The sequence below is a fragment of the Heliconius melpomene genome, chromosome 16, assembly GCF_056956725.1.
Source record: "Heliconius melpomene rosina isolate 202511_hmr_F chromosome 16, ASM5695672v1, whole genome shotgun sequence".
NCBI lineage: Eukaryota > Metazoa > Arthropoda > Insecta > Lepidoptera > Nymphalidae > Heliconius > Heliconius melpomene.
The window spans coordinates 4,661,216-4,679,197 of NC_140404.1; the positions used below are offsets into that span (position 1 = coordinate 4,661,216).

At 30.6% G+C, this 17,982-nt stretch overlaps 1 protein-coding gene across 1 annotated transcript in view; it reads left to right on the forward strand.

Moving 5' to 3' along the window:
* LOC146530763 (uncharacterized) overlaps positions 1–17,460 on the forward strand; it is a 36,418-nt gene extending 18,958 nt beyond the window's left edge. The window contains exons 2-3 of the mRNA XM_085199233.1: positions 6,843–7,904; positions 14,389–17,460. Of these exons, the coding sequence (XP_085055359.1) occupies positions 6,857–7,904; positions 14,389–14,825 (1,485 nt within the window). The 5' untranslated portion in view covers positions 6,843–6,856 and the 3' untranslated portion in view covers positions 14,826–17,460. The remainder of the gene's footprint in view (positions 1–6,842; positions 7,905–14,388) is intronic.
* The last annotated feature ends 522 nt before the right edge of the window (positions 17,461–17,982 follow it).

Genomic DNA, 17,982 nt, shown 5'->3' on the forward strand with positions numbered 1-17,982 from the left:
AAGGAAGAAAGGTGAGAAGTGGAGAATAGAGCAATTTAAATATATATTTCTACCATAGATCTTACTCGTACTATGGCAGGTTTGGATTCCTATTGGGTGGCAGAATTGTTTTAATTTTGCTCTGATCGTATGACAAAGCGCGGTGCTAAGCTCTACCGCTTACACTCAAATATTTAGCAGAAAGTGGAGAGCGAAGTGTCTTAGCATTAAGTTTAAACCTGCCTACCCTGCTATATACAAGACTAGCGGCCCGCTCGCGGTTACACCCGCGTAAACTATGTTATTATTAATTTCTGTCTCCATGACTACGTCCTAGTGACGTCTATGCAAAATTTGAGACTCCTAGCGTTTATAGTAACGAAGTTTCATACAAACTTTCGACCTCAAAAACAACCCCTTAGAAGTCGAATATTGCAAATTCCCGTCTTAGCGAGCACCTACGTCCTATAAGTAACTCCTATGCAAAATTCAGATTCCTAGCACTTGTAGTTTCTGAGATTTCGTGATGAGTGAGTGACCTTTCGATTTTATATATATAGATGAAAGCTGTATGTTAATCTAAAAAAAGAAATTAACTTTTGTACAGAATATATAAATATTTAATTTTAATACAAAAACTAACCAAAAAGAAATACAAAATCAAACTATCGTTAGTAACAGTCTACTTCGGTAGTTCTTTATCACTACCGAAGCAAAAACTTCCAGTAGCTCTTCAGTACATAAAAATTAAAGCTTGACGCTTTCCTCTGGGAAATACAAAATAGACAACTTTAGACATTTCTACGTTCTCGACTTTACTAAATTCATAAATCAGATCGGTGTTCTACTTACGTGACGTTTTCAGAAATAGTCTTAGTTCGGCGTGAATTTGAGACAGAAGTTCCCCAACTAATTATGTTAATGTTACCTAGCCTGGGAAGTATAATTAATATTGTTATGTATATTGTGGGTGATTAGGCATATAGCGATACGGAACCTGCTTTTAGAGGGTTGTAATTTAATTTTTGATGCCTTCTAAGCTGTGGATTTTGTTAGATATAAAATAAAGAATAGTATTATTGTAATTAATTAAAATATTAAACGTGTTAGATAATTATAAACTTATTTGACGATATAATTATATCTAAGTATATAAAACTCTTTCGTAACTGAGTAACTGATTGATGTTCAACCCTTAAATAGTTACAATGAAAAATAGAAAATTTTGAGTGCCTTTCTCTCCTCCTCCTTGGGAGTTCTTGTATGGCAGCACTAGGAAAAAAATTAAAAAAGGAAAAGTACTAGTTTTTTTTTTATTTTGTGAGTATTATTGATATAATTATTAAACAAATATTATTATAAAATACAATTATTGATATAAGCATAGAGGCGTAAAGTACACTTTAAGAGTCTAAAATGTTCGTTTATATTGACAGAAAAAAATTGAGATACGAGAAAAAATTGAAGTCAAATAGACAACGATTAAACCAACTCAGTAGTGGTTCGTAGAGAACGTTCCTAGTGTGTTGCGGTCGAAGCATTAATGTTTATTCAATTACTTAATTAAAATTAAAGAAACCTTTTAACATTGATTCTATATTTATACAACTTATAATTATTGAAGAGTTGAAAATAGATATAGCGTTTCTATATCTATTTTCAGAATTTCCATCTTATTAATCAATGACCTTTACTCCATTATGGCTTATTAAATATAATTTTAAATGTTATTTTTTTATTGTCAGGACTAGCTCATGTACAAACACTAATGGTAGAGACCATGGTGACACAGTGGTACGTCTTATAGTAATGCGATGGATGTGGGTTTGATTTCGCGGCGTTGAGTTAAGCAATTCAACATGCAATATTTCAAATCCAAACGAAAAGCACAAAACAAAGTGTCTTGACACTAAATTTCTGTGCCCACCTACTCTTCTATATGCGAAATATACCTTTAAGCTGAAATTTATCTTCATCGTAGATAATTGTATATTAAATTACAAAAGGGAAAGTTTCTATGCCAAAAATAGAAATGCTTTTCTTGTCAGCATTGTCAAAGTTTGCAATTGAGTGTAATTTAATAAGCAAAGTCTTTCTATAGCCCATTAATATCAACTCTTTTGTCTGTTTTGGGAGGATGTGCCTAGAACGCCCCGTAATTTCTATCAAACGATTAAAGATACGAAATTAAATGGGATTTTACATTAAATAGTAATATAAGAAGCCTGAAAGGGATCACGTGTGGTGATAAAGCCGCCTTTACAACAAATTTATTATTAGTATTTCGTATTATTATTATATATGATTTATAATGTTGTTTTTGTAATGAAACATTGAAATATTAAAATAATAAAATTTTAAGTATATATAAGACTAGCGGACGCGCGCAGCTTCGCTTGCCTATTTAAGGGTGAATTCTAATAACCCATGAAACATGTATTCAATGAAATATTTTTAAGTCTAAATTTCAAATTTTATAAAAATCGGTACCGATTTAATTTTTTTTCCATACAAACTTTGAACCCCTATTTCACCCCTTTAGGGTTAAAATTTTTCAAAATCCCTTCTTAGTGGATGTTCAGATTACGAAAGTAAATTTTTGTCCAAATTTAACGTTTCTACCATCAGCGGTTAAGGCTGTGCGTGCGTCTTACCTCAGTCAGTGAGGACAAGTCCTTTTTATATATATAGATATCTCGAAGTTCTTAGGAAACGGGAAAAAATAAAAAAAAAATATCTCGTCAAGTTCACACAAACAAAGTCGCGGGTGACTACTAGTAAGTATATAACATAAACAATTTATTTCTATCTACATAAAATAACAAAATATAGTTTTAATTTAAGTACTATTATTAAAAGTAACTTTACTATGAACTAAGTAGAAACTACACTCACTATAAAGTTTCTCAATTGATAGATATTGACTTTGTCAGTATAATTGACGATCCTCCCTAAAGCGACCACAATCTAACCTAAGTGCTTGATGTCCGATATTTATCTTTAATGTTAATTCGAGCCTAAGTTTCACATAAATAAGAACCTTCAGAATTTTGTGATCTTCTGCTTCACGCTGTATCCCGCACGCAGCAAGGTAGGCAGAGGGAACCTAGTGTTAAGATACTCCGTTTCCCACTTTCTAACGAATTCTGGAGACATTGCAGTGGCAGAACTCAAGAACTCAACGCCGCGCTTGGCCTTGATCCCAGAGCGAAGATATGGAAATATAAATTTAAATAAATATTTCATCTCCTCGAGTGGGAATCGAACCTACAACCAGTTGATTTTACAGTCACACTTTGTGCCCCTGTGCCACGACTGGCCTCTTCAATTTCAAAGTCTTAAAACTTTTTCTGAAACATTAAATTAAGATTATGATATTCATCTATAGCGAAAACCACCTACAAGATAAATAACCAGGCAATACGATAAAACAAATATACAACAAACATAACAAACACACGAAAATAACTAAAACCTTTTAGATTTATCACAAAACTCCAAAAGCACGAAAAAATAGAGTTTATTGTGGTTTGAAATAAAACATGAAGTATGAAAATAAATATTTTCAAGTCAGGAATGGAGTGAGCAAATAAATAGAACGCTTTTGACCTTAAAAACTACCGAAAAATACTTTTATTTTTTTCATCAAAAATATTTGCAAAACCGAATAATAAAATCGGCCTTTATATACCGTGAAACCGTGGAACTTAAATATTGTATACCTACTTCTAATAGTATTTGTATTGGTATGTTTTTTTTTTGAAAAAAAAATTGCATATAAATTGAATTTTATAGCTTTTACTATTTTGTACAAAGAAATTGAGTTAAAAATGAATAAATAAAATATAAATTTAAGATTTTGGGACGCAAATAAGGTATTTTGATAAATGTTAGTTTTGGGTCTACTAAATATACTTACCACAGTCTATAAGTAAATATTAGATATTCCGCATAGCATTTAGTGATGCAATTTGTACATCTACCATTAATGAAAATTGTTTTTTTTTGCATAAATTTTTAGAAATTGGCTTTTAATTGCTTATCGATTAGCAAAACATATATAGATGAATAGCACACATAAAGAAAAAGAAGAAAGTGAAAAGGCATGCATATTATTGATATTTCAAGTCGCAAAAAAATAAATTTATTAAAAAAATGCTCAACTGAAACTAGCCAAAATCTACTTTCTATATACGTTTATAGCATAAAAACACATACATCCAGACACCATTATGCCGTTATATAACAGAATAACCACAAACAATGCGGTACTAAAGTTAGTTAGGTTTACCTTACTTACCTTTGCCGTCACATCGTCTAACCGAGTTTTCTCTAAAAGCAAGCGTGCTCGACTGCTCGTGCCCCACAGATAACTTATTGAAAACTTGAATGTAACGGCAAATTCAATGGATCGATGCTGAGGACGTGCTGAAGACAATGGCGTGATCAAAGTTGGATGAAAGTAATTTAGAATTGTTGGTGGCTAGTGTGTCTGCTTAAGGTAAATGCTTTGAGAGTTGGGTTTGTGGTTTAAATATATGTTAATTTTTTGTAGTGTTGTTTTCGTTTTACGCTTTGGAAGATAAATATTAAGAAAATGTATAAAAAAATATCTTAAAAAAGTTATTATATTATTTTTTTCCTTATATGATCATTAATGTTAAAATAATTTCACAATTCTTCGCTATACTCCAAATAGCCTCAAACGTATATTGAAAATTAAAACAATTCTAATACATTTAAAAATTAACATGTTTTAACGATTTTACAACATCCCGTATACTAAAATTAAATATTAAATATTGTATATAAATGGCCAAACAATTTGTTGAATAAATAATTTAATATTCCATTTCCAACTTAATTGACTACTCCAAATAAAAAAAGGGCAACGTTATGAACTCGTTAAAATAGCCCACAAAAAGAAAATATCGTTAACAAAACTCGAAACTTTTGTTTGTAAGTAAGTTTAATGGAGATAAGTTATGCTTTTTCAATTCAATGCTCTGTTCATTCTTTCATTTGTTGGCTTGGAAAGTTTTTTTTTACCTATAATCTATTTTAGCTTATATTTAATGATAATGTCAAAGTTCATTCCATATAGGAAAGGGTTAATGAGAAAATAATGATTTGAATTGTGAAATAAGGAGTTTTCTATATTAACGCCATCTATAGGTGCAGTTGACCTCTTACAGCTAGGTGATGTGATATTGGGCAACGAAATTTTTGTGGCGTTAATGGGAAAAATAAAATATTTTTATATCTTGCAGACTTCTGAATAGACAGTTTTTATAACAATTTACTTAAGGTTTGTGATATAACAGTTTAAAATAATAATTTCGACATTAAATTTGTATTTAAAAATCTCTATGGCTAAGGCTTTCCAACTCTATCTTGTTATCAGAGAAAATTTACGTAAGTTAATCCTTCTGGTGGCAATTGAACACCCAACCATCGCGTTGATAGTTAACGCTGCATCACGACGACCTCAAATGTTTATGCCTCATTCAATTATGTTTCAAAATTAATAACTATGTATTATAAAAAAATAGATTAATAATATGTCAAGCGCAAAAATTTTAATCCAAAAATATATTTTTATAAGCTATCAGTGTAAAATAACTAAATAACAAAATGAACATGGCTGTTTAAATGTATATTTACTTGTATATAATACGTTCACAACAACCCCGACGGAAAGTTGAGCAGCTTTCGCTCGAAGTTGTGAAAACTAAATGAGAACTAAAATTTTACTGTATTTTCATAAATATCGTCGAACATTTTTCCGCGTTAAAATTTACTTTTAACAATGAAAATCCTCAGTGAACTTTTAATCCGCTTTTCAACTTCCAACAACGACTTCTCTTTGGAATCCTTTAATCTGACAATGAAATATATTAGTTTGTCACGACATAACGTGAAACAAATTAGCTTTAGTTATTAATTAGGCTAATATGTCTCCATGTTAGACTATGAGCCCTAAAATTGTAAATATTCATTAATTATACATAAAGGTCAATTACAAATTAACAACACTATGGTATAGGTTGAATTATCGGATTGCACACGCGATGATTGTGGTTTTGAATCCCGATTGTGGTTGATTTTTTTAATAAATACTATTATATGTAGTACTAGAGGCCGTGAAGGGGTGACTGCGAGGGTTGTGGGGTCGATTTCCATTCAGGGGCACGAATTTAATATTTTCATCTTCTCTCTCTGGTAACAAGACAAACGAGGCGTTGAGTTCTGCCACTAGTAAAAAATATCTCGAAAATTCAGCATTGTTGGGGAACAGACTGACAAGGTGGTCTCTGCCTCATCGTTTTAACTGTAGTGTGTTTTATTGGTCTTAGTGACAATTTTTTTGTCTTGTTTACTGCTTAATCAAAAAAATATTCTTTAGAAAAAAAACATTAACATAAAATATTTATAGTTAACAATAACATGTAGGAATTTAGCTTTTACATATAAGTACACGCTGTCGCGTGATGGTTAAAATTAATAACACTTCATAAACTATGAGTTATGATTACACTAATTACCAGTAATTCCTAATCAAATAGGCACCCGCGTCAATTTGGCGTGCTCATATATTAAATGCATGTAATTTAAAAGTGATACTAATTACTAAATAATAATTAATATATATGCTTAATATGCAAATTTAGTGCAATTTATTTTAAATATAACTATAAAGGCGTTCTCTGTGGGTTCAATTTTACAGGGTAGACAGAAGAAACCTAGTGTTAAAATTACGTGTCCCATTTTTCGCCGATTTCTGGAAGCAGCTCCTAACATACCATACTTACAGCGATTAATTAACATAAAATATTAACATAATTTCTTTCAAATTGTTACAGATAGCACGAGCATTATGGAAGAAATCATAAAATATTTTATAATTATCGCCTCGTTGATGACTGCCAAGCTGACTGTCACTGAGAGCAAAAACGAGACGAAACCCAAAATTGATAGACGCCACTATCAAATGCCAATTTTCATCAACATTTGCGACATAGTCGACAGAAGATCGAAGGTCCATTGCTACTGCGACAGTAATAAGCCTAAAATGGCGACAAGGGCCGACTGCTGGATATTCGGTGGTGGATTAACAGAGGACGATCCAATATGGCCGAGCTTTTCGTCCCAATCTGAAATAGAACATCTCATGTTCAACGTTCGAACAGACGAAGCTTTGAATTTTATACCTGCTAAAGCTATTGTACGGCTCGATAGGCTCAAACACTTGTCGATACAATTTGGAACAATTAAAATAATTTATCCTTACGCCTTCACAAATTCTTCGACGATACGCCAAATTGTGTTGAAATCCAATAAAGTGACTAATTTGGAGAAGCATTCCTTTTCTCAAATGATGATGCTATCGAACTTAAGTTTAGACGATAATCAAATATCGGAAATAAAAATTGACGTGTTTTTCAATTTGCCCAACCTTCACGTCTTGCATTTATCTAATAATAACCTGAGTCTTCTCCACGAAGGTTGTTTTAAACATTTGAACAACTTGATCGAACTTAAATTAGATTATAACTACATATCAGTTATAACGAGAGAAATGTTGGAGGGCTTGGAGAATCTTTCTCGATTAAACTTGAGGAATAACAAAATAAATATGATAGGAAACTTAGCTTTCAGTGAGTTGTGGGGCTTGAAAGAATTGATGTTAGATAATAACGCTATAGAATTTATATCGGAGCGAGCGTTCGGGGGGCTGACGCAATTGAGAAAGTTGACGTTATCTGGTAACAAGTTGGCAACTTTTTATGAGTACGTTCTCGAAGATATAAGAAGTCTCATCGTATTAGATTTGAGGAATAACCTTTTGACGACGATATCGTACGAAACAATACGGCCCGTTGTGGAGAACGACAAGGCTCTATCCTCTGTGGTTTATTTAGACGGTGAGTATCCAATATTATGCATGATTAAAATTTCCTGACGTTAGAATCTTTTGTGCTTTAGTTGCGGCCTACTTATGAGGCTAGAACTGCGATTAATGTCACAATACAATACTTGTCAAGTCTGTAAAAGGCATACTTTCTAAAACTAGGTTACGTGCATTGGCAAAGTATAGGGAAAGGGTAGTTCTAGTATATTATTTACAAAAGATATGGGCGCTTTTGAAAAATTATGAATAGAATGACTAGTATATGAGTGCATTATAAAGAGGTCTATGTTAGATGGAAATAATGTATTACTTGGAGATTGTAATTGTAATATACGAGATGAGAAAATATCCAACACAATTTCTCAACATTGACAATACATTCAAAATAGAATGGATATAGTTTTAATTAATATTTGTATTGAATAAGATATTATAAATAATATATTTAATTTTTAAATTTTAAGAGTAATGAACAAATTGAAAAAGTTACAGCTTCGAATCCAATGATATTTTTATATTAATATTTCTTTTTATTAATATTCATGTAAGTTTATAGTCCTCGTCGCCAATATAGGTTTGTACTATGCTCTTATATAATTTATATATAATTATTTCTTGGAATAAGGACGATTGTTAAGAGCTCAATAGTATTCCATTGAGCCACGAAGTTCTCTTAATTATATTAACGTAATTGTTAAAAAAATACTATATATTGCCTGTATAAAATTAATACTGTAAAGCAAACAAATCCTCTATGAAATATTCATCATTAACTTTTAAGTAAGCTATTTGCATTACCCTCATTGCAAATAGGATTAAAACTTTGGACGGTGGAGTTTGTTACAAATTTAGTTTTGCCTCGATGTTTCTTTTTATTTCCGTAAACAGAAGTTCATTGTGAGCGGGGCTCGGTTATGAAAATCAAATTTTCATTTCTTTTTTGTCCTTTTTCAATGCAAAAGTAAGGAAGCTCAAGAAGTTGGAATGAATAGGTGTTAAAGCCACTTTTTTGCAATATTTTTCAATTTTATTTGGTGAACAATTTTAAGAATTTTCACCGCCAAACGCCGCGAGCAAGGTTTTGTTATACTTTTGTATTGTTCTTGAATTGACAATCTTCGAAGTTATGAATACGCTGGTTTCGAAACATTGTGATAATTTTACGTCAATTTAATTAATGGGTTACTTACGTAATAATGGAATAAGGGGCCTCTATAGCTTTACGCTATATCCCACAGTAAATAGGGGAAACCCAGAAGTATTACGACACTCCGTCCTAAGCGCACCGCCAAATTATTGACATTCCACCTTAAGTAGCGGAACTGAACGCTGTGGCGGGATAATACGGAAATATGGGGGAAATCGAATGTACAACCCTAGACTGCACCACCACGGCCTCAATAAGTTCTTTTCAACACGAGAAATATTCTTCAAAATACAAAAAAAAATACAATACTTCTTCAGCAAATAACATAATATTATTTCTTATATCACCCCAAAATGATAGAACACCACTCACCCGTTGTTTACCGTACACCCGTTCGGGGTTAAATATTTGATGTAACGTAACGTAACGTATACGTCACAAAGATATACAATATCGTATTTTACGGATACTATTACACTTTTATTTCCGTTAACGTATCCGTAAATCTGTGTCACCGAAACCTATATTTTAAAAAGGATACTATAAATTTCGCACGCTTCGATCCATGGAATGGGTTTTATTAGATAACATTGCTCGTTTATTGGGGCTGTTATTACTTCATTGTGCGCAATAGAGTATATTATTCATGAATAGGTACCTCGGGTGAGGCTCGAGTTGATGTAAAAATCGTACTCTGATGTAGGTAATCCAGGTGAAGTAGCTCGGTCTTACGATCTGATTTAGGTCTTTGAATGGTTTCGGATGGTGCTAGATTGAATTTTAATACGAATTGAGTACGTATACTGTTGAATTGTTTAAAATGTGGGAATTGTTTTTTTTATGGTAAATTTTGTATTAGGCTATTAAATATGTAATTAATATGCCTACCCTGATTTGTAAATATAGATTTTTAACCTTTTTAAAGCGTTATACCATAGTTGGAGAAGAAAAGATATTTTATTTAAAAAAAAATGATCTTAGTGCAATTTGGACCGTCGCGCTTACTAACATTTTAATAGCATCAATAACATTTTGACTAGTGTAAATAAAAAATAAGACAGTAAAGCAGGTCACGACACGAATATAAGATTGTAAACCGACGAAGAGATCAAAGTGGGACTTTCTACAAAATTCTAAATACAGATCTTGAGCTTGAGCTTTTACTATGAAAGCTTTAAATAAAATTCTCCACATACGAGTATATCGTAATATACTTTCACAATTTGTATCGCACATCCCTATAAATAGATCGTACAAACAACTTCAACATAAGTTATATTTCCTTGCTCGTGAAAGGAAAGCGCCTCGAGCAGCGCTTAAACTGTTCCTTCATTTGTTACCAAAATTTTAAGCCTCGTACTAAAGGATATGGGAAGTTTACTTGTATTGGACTTGTATTGAATTTTGGCTCGAAACTTGTTGTAAATTTCAATTCTAAATGGTCTTGATATAGGTTTATATTGAATCTTCTCGATTAGAATTTGTATTTTATCTTCGTTGTTTGCGTTGAGTTTCTGTATCGAAATTGGGCGGAAAGTGGAAAAGGGAGTGTTCCGCTAGGCTAGAGATTGAAGAGAGAGAGAGAGAAAAATTGAATTTGAATTTCATCGTATGCACAAGCTTCTTCTAATTTCCAAATCATACGTAGCTAATGTTACATTGTTTTATCCACTGTTACACTTTTTATGTAAATACGAGTTCATTCGTTGATAGATGGTGATACCTAACTCCTCATTTGTCTGTCCATCCCAGGGATTTTTTTTTTATACGCAGTGAAGAAGAAGCGTTGTTGAAAAATGGGGAAAGGAGTGTCTTAGCACTTACTGCGATTTATCTTTATTCCTAGTTGTGGATATATACCACTAGAAAATTCAAATTTAAATAATAGAACAAATGTTTTACATTAGTTTATTATCTATCCTACTAAATACCGAGGACCGAAGGCCGTGATAAAACATTTACATACATGAAGCTCAAACAACGACGGTGTCATTGTGAATATTACATGCGGTAAATATTGAAATACTCTGGAGAACGAAGCAACCTCTTACGATTGAAATAATAGTAAGTACAGAAGTGGCCAGTTTTAGACCCGTTATGGCGCAAAGGATGGATCTTTCTGATGTGGGTTCAATTTCCATTCAAGCAAATGAAATATTTCATAATTATTTGAATTTTATCGCTCAAATAATGAGGCAAAAGCGCGGTGTTTAGTTCCGCCACTCAACATGAGTTGTCTCCAAAATTTAGAAGTGTGACAATCTGTTCCCATTAAGGGAACAGATTGTCTTTTTAAGTTTACTATCTTCTGCATATAGCCAGCAAACTGTATTCTGAAGAAATTTATGTTTTCTCTTTATCTTCCGTATTTGAAACGTCGCACGTTGACAAAAATAAAAATAATAACTTTCCTGAAGTTGGAATCGAACTCGCAACCATTGCGTTAATAGGCAGATATTGTCCCACTACGCCAATATAGCCTCAACACATGGTTACGGTTTATAATAAATAATTAATTCTAATCCACATTAGCGACTAATTTACACGAAAGAATTAATAATGAATGAGAACTGATAATGAACTCGTGCTTAACCTACTCATCTTAAATTTCATTAAAAAATTATCAATTGTTTTTTTATCAATTCCTTGGATGGATGGATGTTATTGGATGAAGTTGGATGTAATGCGTAGATTTCTTTTACTAATTTAATTTGAAGAAAATGTTGTAATTTCTTAACTTTATTACCGATGTTCTCTTTGAGTACAATGTAATAGTACGATTTATTTAGTAAAAAAATCTATTGAAAAGAAAAGTCTTTTGATAAGTTAAGTTTTTATTTGATTTCACAAAATCTTTTAAGTTCACTACAAACTAGCGACCCCCGCGCGGCTTCGGCTTCTTGAACTATACGAATATTTATTTAATATTATTTAAGAGAATTTGGAATTTGAGAAAAAATGGTTGATATTTTAGTATTTTAGTACACTCAAAGAAATGAAATATATATTTTTTCACGTGATTGCTTATTCTAATAAAAATAAATTATTATTTTACATTTTACTTGAAAAATTTTCATACCTTTGTTAAGATCTGTAGTTAGTAGAAGGAGTTGTTAACGTTCCCCATCGCCGATGTCAGATTATAGTAAAGGAAACGTAAAACTAAGTATGAAAACCGCAAGCAAAAGCTACGGAACATAGAAACTATTTATAAATACAAAATTAGTTTGTTGTTTAGTTGATTTGTTGAAAGTAGTTCCCTAGTGCTTTCAAATCACTAAAGTTTACCGGTAAACCGTGGCTTTACTAAAATTAATTGAATACTTGTAAGTTTAAGATATTGAATTATAATTTACCTTTACCTTTACCTTTACCTGAAAATACTGTTGTTATATTATTATTTTTGTCTAAAACTTATAGCTTAAGTCAAACATTACACTCGAGCGAGTTTTGAAATTACAAAGTTTCTGTAGTACTTTTAATGAATTACATCTAATCCAAACAGACCTAACAATGAAAATTTATTGACAAAGCACTCTCTGTTCTTCACATTTCATTGTTGGGGAAACTTAAATTAAAATAATTGTTGGAAATGTTCAGAGCCTTAATGTCTGTAAAAGACAATTTATTAGCTATATTTTTTATGATATAGAACTCTAATTTGTGTCTTCTTTATTAGAGAGAGATTAAATGAATTATTAATAAAATGACTGTAACGCGACGGTTATGGGATCGATCCCACTCGAGGTAGTGAAATATTTATTTACGTTTATATTTCCATTTCTTCACTTTGGTTTCGAGGCAAAGCGGGGCGTTTAGTTCTGCCACTCAACACTTGCTTGCAACAGCTGAATTTTTGTCATGTGATCACGCTTCACTCTGTATCCCACACACAGCAGGGTAGGCTGAGGGAACCTAGTGTTAAGAAACTCCGTTCCTCGCTTTTCGAATTCTGGAGGCATTGCGTGTTGAGTGACAACAAAATCATGAATTTTAATTTATGCTTAAATTATTAATGAAATTTTACATTTGTAATTAAACAATGAGTCCTATAATATATATTATACATATATAATAAAAGTGGGTTGGTATATAATAATAATTCTTCACAGCCGACGCAATACGTATCGATATTTTCTACGTGAGCTGTCAGAAACTCATATGTGCTCTTTTAATTAAAGGAAGTAATTAAAACTTACTCGAGTAGCATTTTGACTTTAGTGAGAATTTTAAAATTTACTGTTTTCATTTTTTCTTGAAAAATATTCGTATATGAAAAATTTAAACAATATTCAATGCTATGTTCAAATTTTTTTTTGTAAGTGATATATATATTTGCACTCTCTTTGTCTTCTGAATTTGTTAATTAGTGTTTTTGTTTTTTAAATTGCAGAAATTAAAGTTCTCTTAGCCTATACATCTATATGCGAAGTAATTCAACTAGTTATTTATATCTACATATAAATATTCTTACAAAAATTGAACCCAAAACTACCTTGCTAATGCAAACAAGAAACAATACTAGTATTTATATATAAATATTAATACCTACGTGACATTTGTAAATAGATGCTATCAAACTGTCTTAGATTGTTTCAATATTTGTCAGACATGAGATTGTAATAGCAATATACAATATTTCAACGTCAACTTGCTTCGTGTACCGTTATTGTAATAGTAATCAAGGATAAATAAATATAATTGTTTATATATTTTAGAAAATGTTTCATATTTTATAAAACGACAGAAATTAAAATATCCTTAAAACCTCGAGCGGGAATCGAACCCACAACTCAAAACTATCAAAATATTATTATTAATAAAAAAATATTATCAAAAAATTCAATATTAAAAATGAAAATAAACTGGAATCACTTATTATAAAAACAAACTTTTCTCCTCTATAACAACAGCGTATATTTATCATAATGATTTAAAGACTCAACGCAGTTAATGACACCGGTGGGTAGGCACCGCACTTTTCTCTTTGTTTGATAATGGCACTTCTTAGTTGCTACTCCAGAAAATAATGAGTCCTCTAGGCGTAATGGCAACGGATATATATGGAAAGAGAATGCATTTGCACAGAACTAAACTGAACTGAACTGAAATGAACTAAATGCGCATAAAATTTTAATTAGACCCATTAGTATCTCGGTGGATTAGAGAAAAAAATATATGAAAATTTAAATTCTAATCGAAATCTCAGTTCCACTAATGCATATTAAGTATCCAAGGCAAAATCCACGGTTAATGACACAAAGCCTGACTGTTCTAATTGCGGACCTTTAAATCGCTCTCATTTGCAACGGTTCTGCACGTTAAATCTAATACCCTCTTTTGTTTTCAGGTAACCCACTCAACTGTAATTGCCGCCTTTCCTGGATATATATGCTGCGTAACGAAACCCAAGACAACACAATGAAACATGCCCTGGAAAAGATATCCTGTATACCAGAACCAACTGCTGACAGACGAAGCGAGATGAAAGACGAGGACGTGGAAGGCGGTAATGTTTTGACTAATGATAATTACGAGTATTACGACAAAACCGACGATTACACAGATAAGGACAAAGAGAAGGCGAATTCGAATAAATCTATCAAATTGATCGATTATCCTCTGGAGACCTTGCCATGTCCTAAGGAATTGATGCAGACTATAGAAGAGACGTACGGACATCCAGTACAAAATGAAATTAGGCTGAAGGCGTTTTCTAATGTCCAAAGAATTGTTTCCAGTTCGTTGATGTTAATTGTTATAGTGACTGTACTAGTGCTGCATTGAAATTTAAACATTTAAAGACAAAATCTTTGTGATATTAGTATAAATTTTCGCATATCTATTTAGTATCGGATCCCTTGTAAAATATAGATAAGTGTTAAATTAGGCTAAGCCTCTGTTTAAATGTCATGTTAGTGTACAAATTTAAAAATTATTGTAAATATTTGTATTGTAATATAATTGCCGTGAGAATATATTATATTGACCGTTGTATTTAATGCATGTCGTTCTATTGGTGCAAAACGACGTATTTACGCGAAAAAAATTCGGAACATTCGTTTTAGTGTATAAATACTCCGTGTTTCCGCTTATGTTGGAGTATATAAAATTGTTCTCTTTTTTTTAAATACAATTGCGTCATTGTTGCACCAAGCGATCGAACTCGTCGTTTATATAATTATCGTCGTTTTACGCACTTACTTTAGAATGTTGATGTCAAGTTCTCGATTCTATTTAGTCTTCACATATAACGATGTACGTAAGGATAAAGTAATTTATATCAAAGCAATAGTATTTAAAAATAATATTTAAAAAGATGTAAAATTTAAGTATCTGCTATTGATCTTAAACGGTGTTTTGGTGTTTTTCTTAATGTTTCATTTAGTTTAGTTAGTAATTTATCAAGCAAACTTTGTATTTTAAATTAATTAAAACATCTATTATTGTATGACAATTAAAAAATATATAGGTAAATACATATAGAAAAAGATATACTGTGTATAGAATATTATTACGTAATTGAATATTCATTATTTCTTGAAAGAGGTCGATTAAATCGTAAAAATCTGCAAAATATTTACTTCGATACGTTGCAGTGGTGTGGCAAAAAGGATTTGGATATTATAGGTTCATTATTTAAATCGATTTTTTTCTTTTTTTATAAAAATCTCTCCACAGGAAGAGAAATTTCTAAATAATTTTAATTGTCAGGTTTAAAATAATAATCTCACTTATAAAGTCCAAAGTTTCTTTTGATCGAGTTTTTACGATCTTAAGCAGCTACTCTTAAATATTAAATGAAATGTGAAAACTTTTGTCGCGATCCCGTGCTTAAGTGAAAATATGATCCCTCGTGGAAAATATATTATGAAGATAACGAAATTGTATACTTAGACAGGCCTCGATTTATTTCTATTTACTTTCGTATTCAACATTTTTTTTGCAATTTTTGAAATTAGTTGCCAAGCAATATTTATGTTATACATATATTTTATGAAAATATTGTTTATTTTTAATTTTTTGCTCGTTTTATTATTCAAAAATCAATGTATACTAATATTATAAAGCTGAAGCGTTAGTTTGGTTGCTCGCGTTTATCTCCGAAACTACATAATGGCACGAATTGAAAAATTGTTTATAGTTTTAAAATTGTTTTATGAATATTCTTGAAAGAAAAAGTTTCATTAAATAAGTTTTGTTTTATATTGGCCTTTTTAAATCACGAAAAATTGCAATACTCATAAAAATAGTTTTTCAATTACATAAAACTTTAAAATACTCTAGAAAATCTGTTTCAATAGATATAAGACGATTTTTAAGTTAAGTAAAATGTAAATAATGATAGTAATAAATTAAATATTTGGACGGATCATTACATGTTAATTATTTTTATTTTATTTATGAACATAGAAAAAAAATGTGCAAAAAATTGCGTAAAGTAAAAATAACTATTATAATTAATTAAAATAGTTTCTTATACTTTTAATTACAGTTCAAGAATATAATTATGAAATATTACAAAATCACTTGTTTAATATTTTTCGATTTATAGAAATATCTTTAGGTGGATAATATTTAAAAAATCTTTGTTATATACATTACGTATTTTCAACTATATCTTTCATTAGACGGTATTTAAATGTTCAATATTGCAAGTTTTATATTAGAAAAATATTTTAAGGTTTTCAAGTTTGTCTATATTCTACGGATATTTGAAATAATTTTCCCGTTATTTTCCTTCTTCTTTTAAGATACATATACATTCATATGTTTCATAGTGTGTCATTGTTTTTTTTTCATTCAAATAGTTTTTATTTTAGCACATTCCTACGATTTGATGATGAACACCACTATTGAAGAAATGGCTTATTTGGCACGACAATGATAATATTTTTAGCTTTACGCTGTTTCCCACATAGCACATAGCAGGATAAGCAGAGGGTACTTAGGAAACCTAGTAAGATATTCAGTTTTCCATTAACACTTTCGTTTCTCATTTTCACTTTTTTAAATATTTTAGGAAGCGTCATCAAAATTTTAGACAAAGTAGAATTACGTTATTGTTCCACCAAATAAGCAAAATACAAACATTCTCGAACAGGCTCGAACCTATGACCATAGCGTGCAACAATTGCCTTAGTATAACGCCAAAGAGTTTTAAATTTAAAATTTCGAATTTATAATACAAATAACAATATTCATTTAATAATTCTGTACAAATATGTATAGATACATTTTCAACTTTAGTTGTAGCTTAAAATTAATAACATTTTTATTGTTTTTTCTTTACCTGTAAGATTTAGCGTTTTCATCTCATTTATGCAACGATTGTACAAAAGTTTGTAAGAAAATAGATCTCATGTACTAACTAATGTTGTGGATAGCTCAGTTTCTGTTGTAATAAATATTTCTACACGTATTTGCATTTTCACTTATCACATCTTTTGAAATTTTTAATTATTAATAATAATGATAGAATAATAAATATAAGACAAAATTAATAATAATATAATTTTAAAGGGGCCCCTTAAATTTACACTTGGATTACAAGATACTTCAATGGTTCCTAAGTATATCGAAAATGAAAAATTACGAATTTCTTTAAGAAAAATAATAAATAGTTTTAGCAAATATTTTTATTGCGCTTTTAATCTTTTACGTTTTATTGATATTTTTTTTTAATTTCAAAAAAATATTCGTTTTTAAGCGTGTATCTAATCGACTAACTACTCATTTTAATAGTTAAAAATAGCAATAAAACAAATTTGCAATGTTTCACTTTCCCTTGCAGGAGAGTGGGCCATTTAAATAAAAAAAACTATCGGTGTAAATATTGCGAAAATAATTTCAAACATTAACAATTGTAAATATGCAATAAATCGAATTAATTTAAAAGATATATGGATGGACATATTGTCTTAACATTCCGTTGTATCTGTCT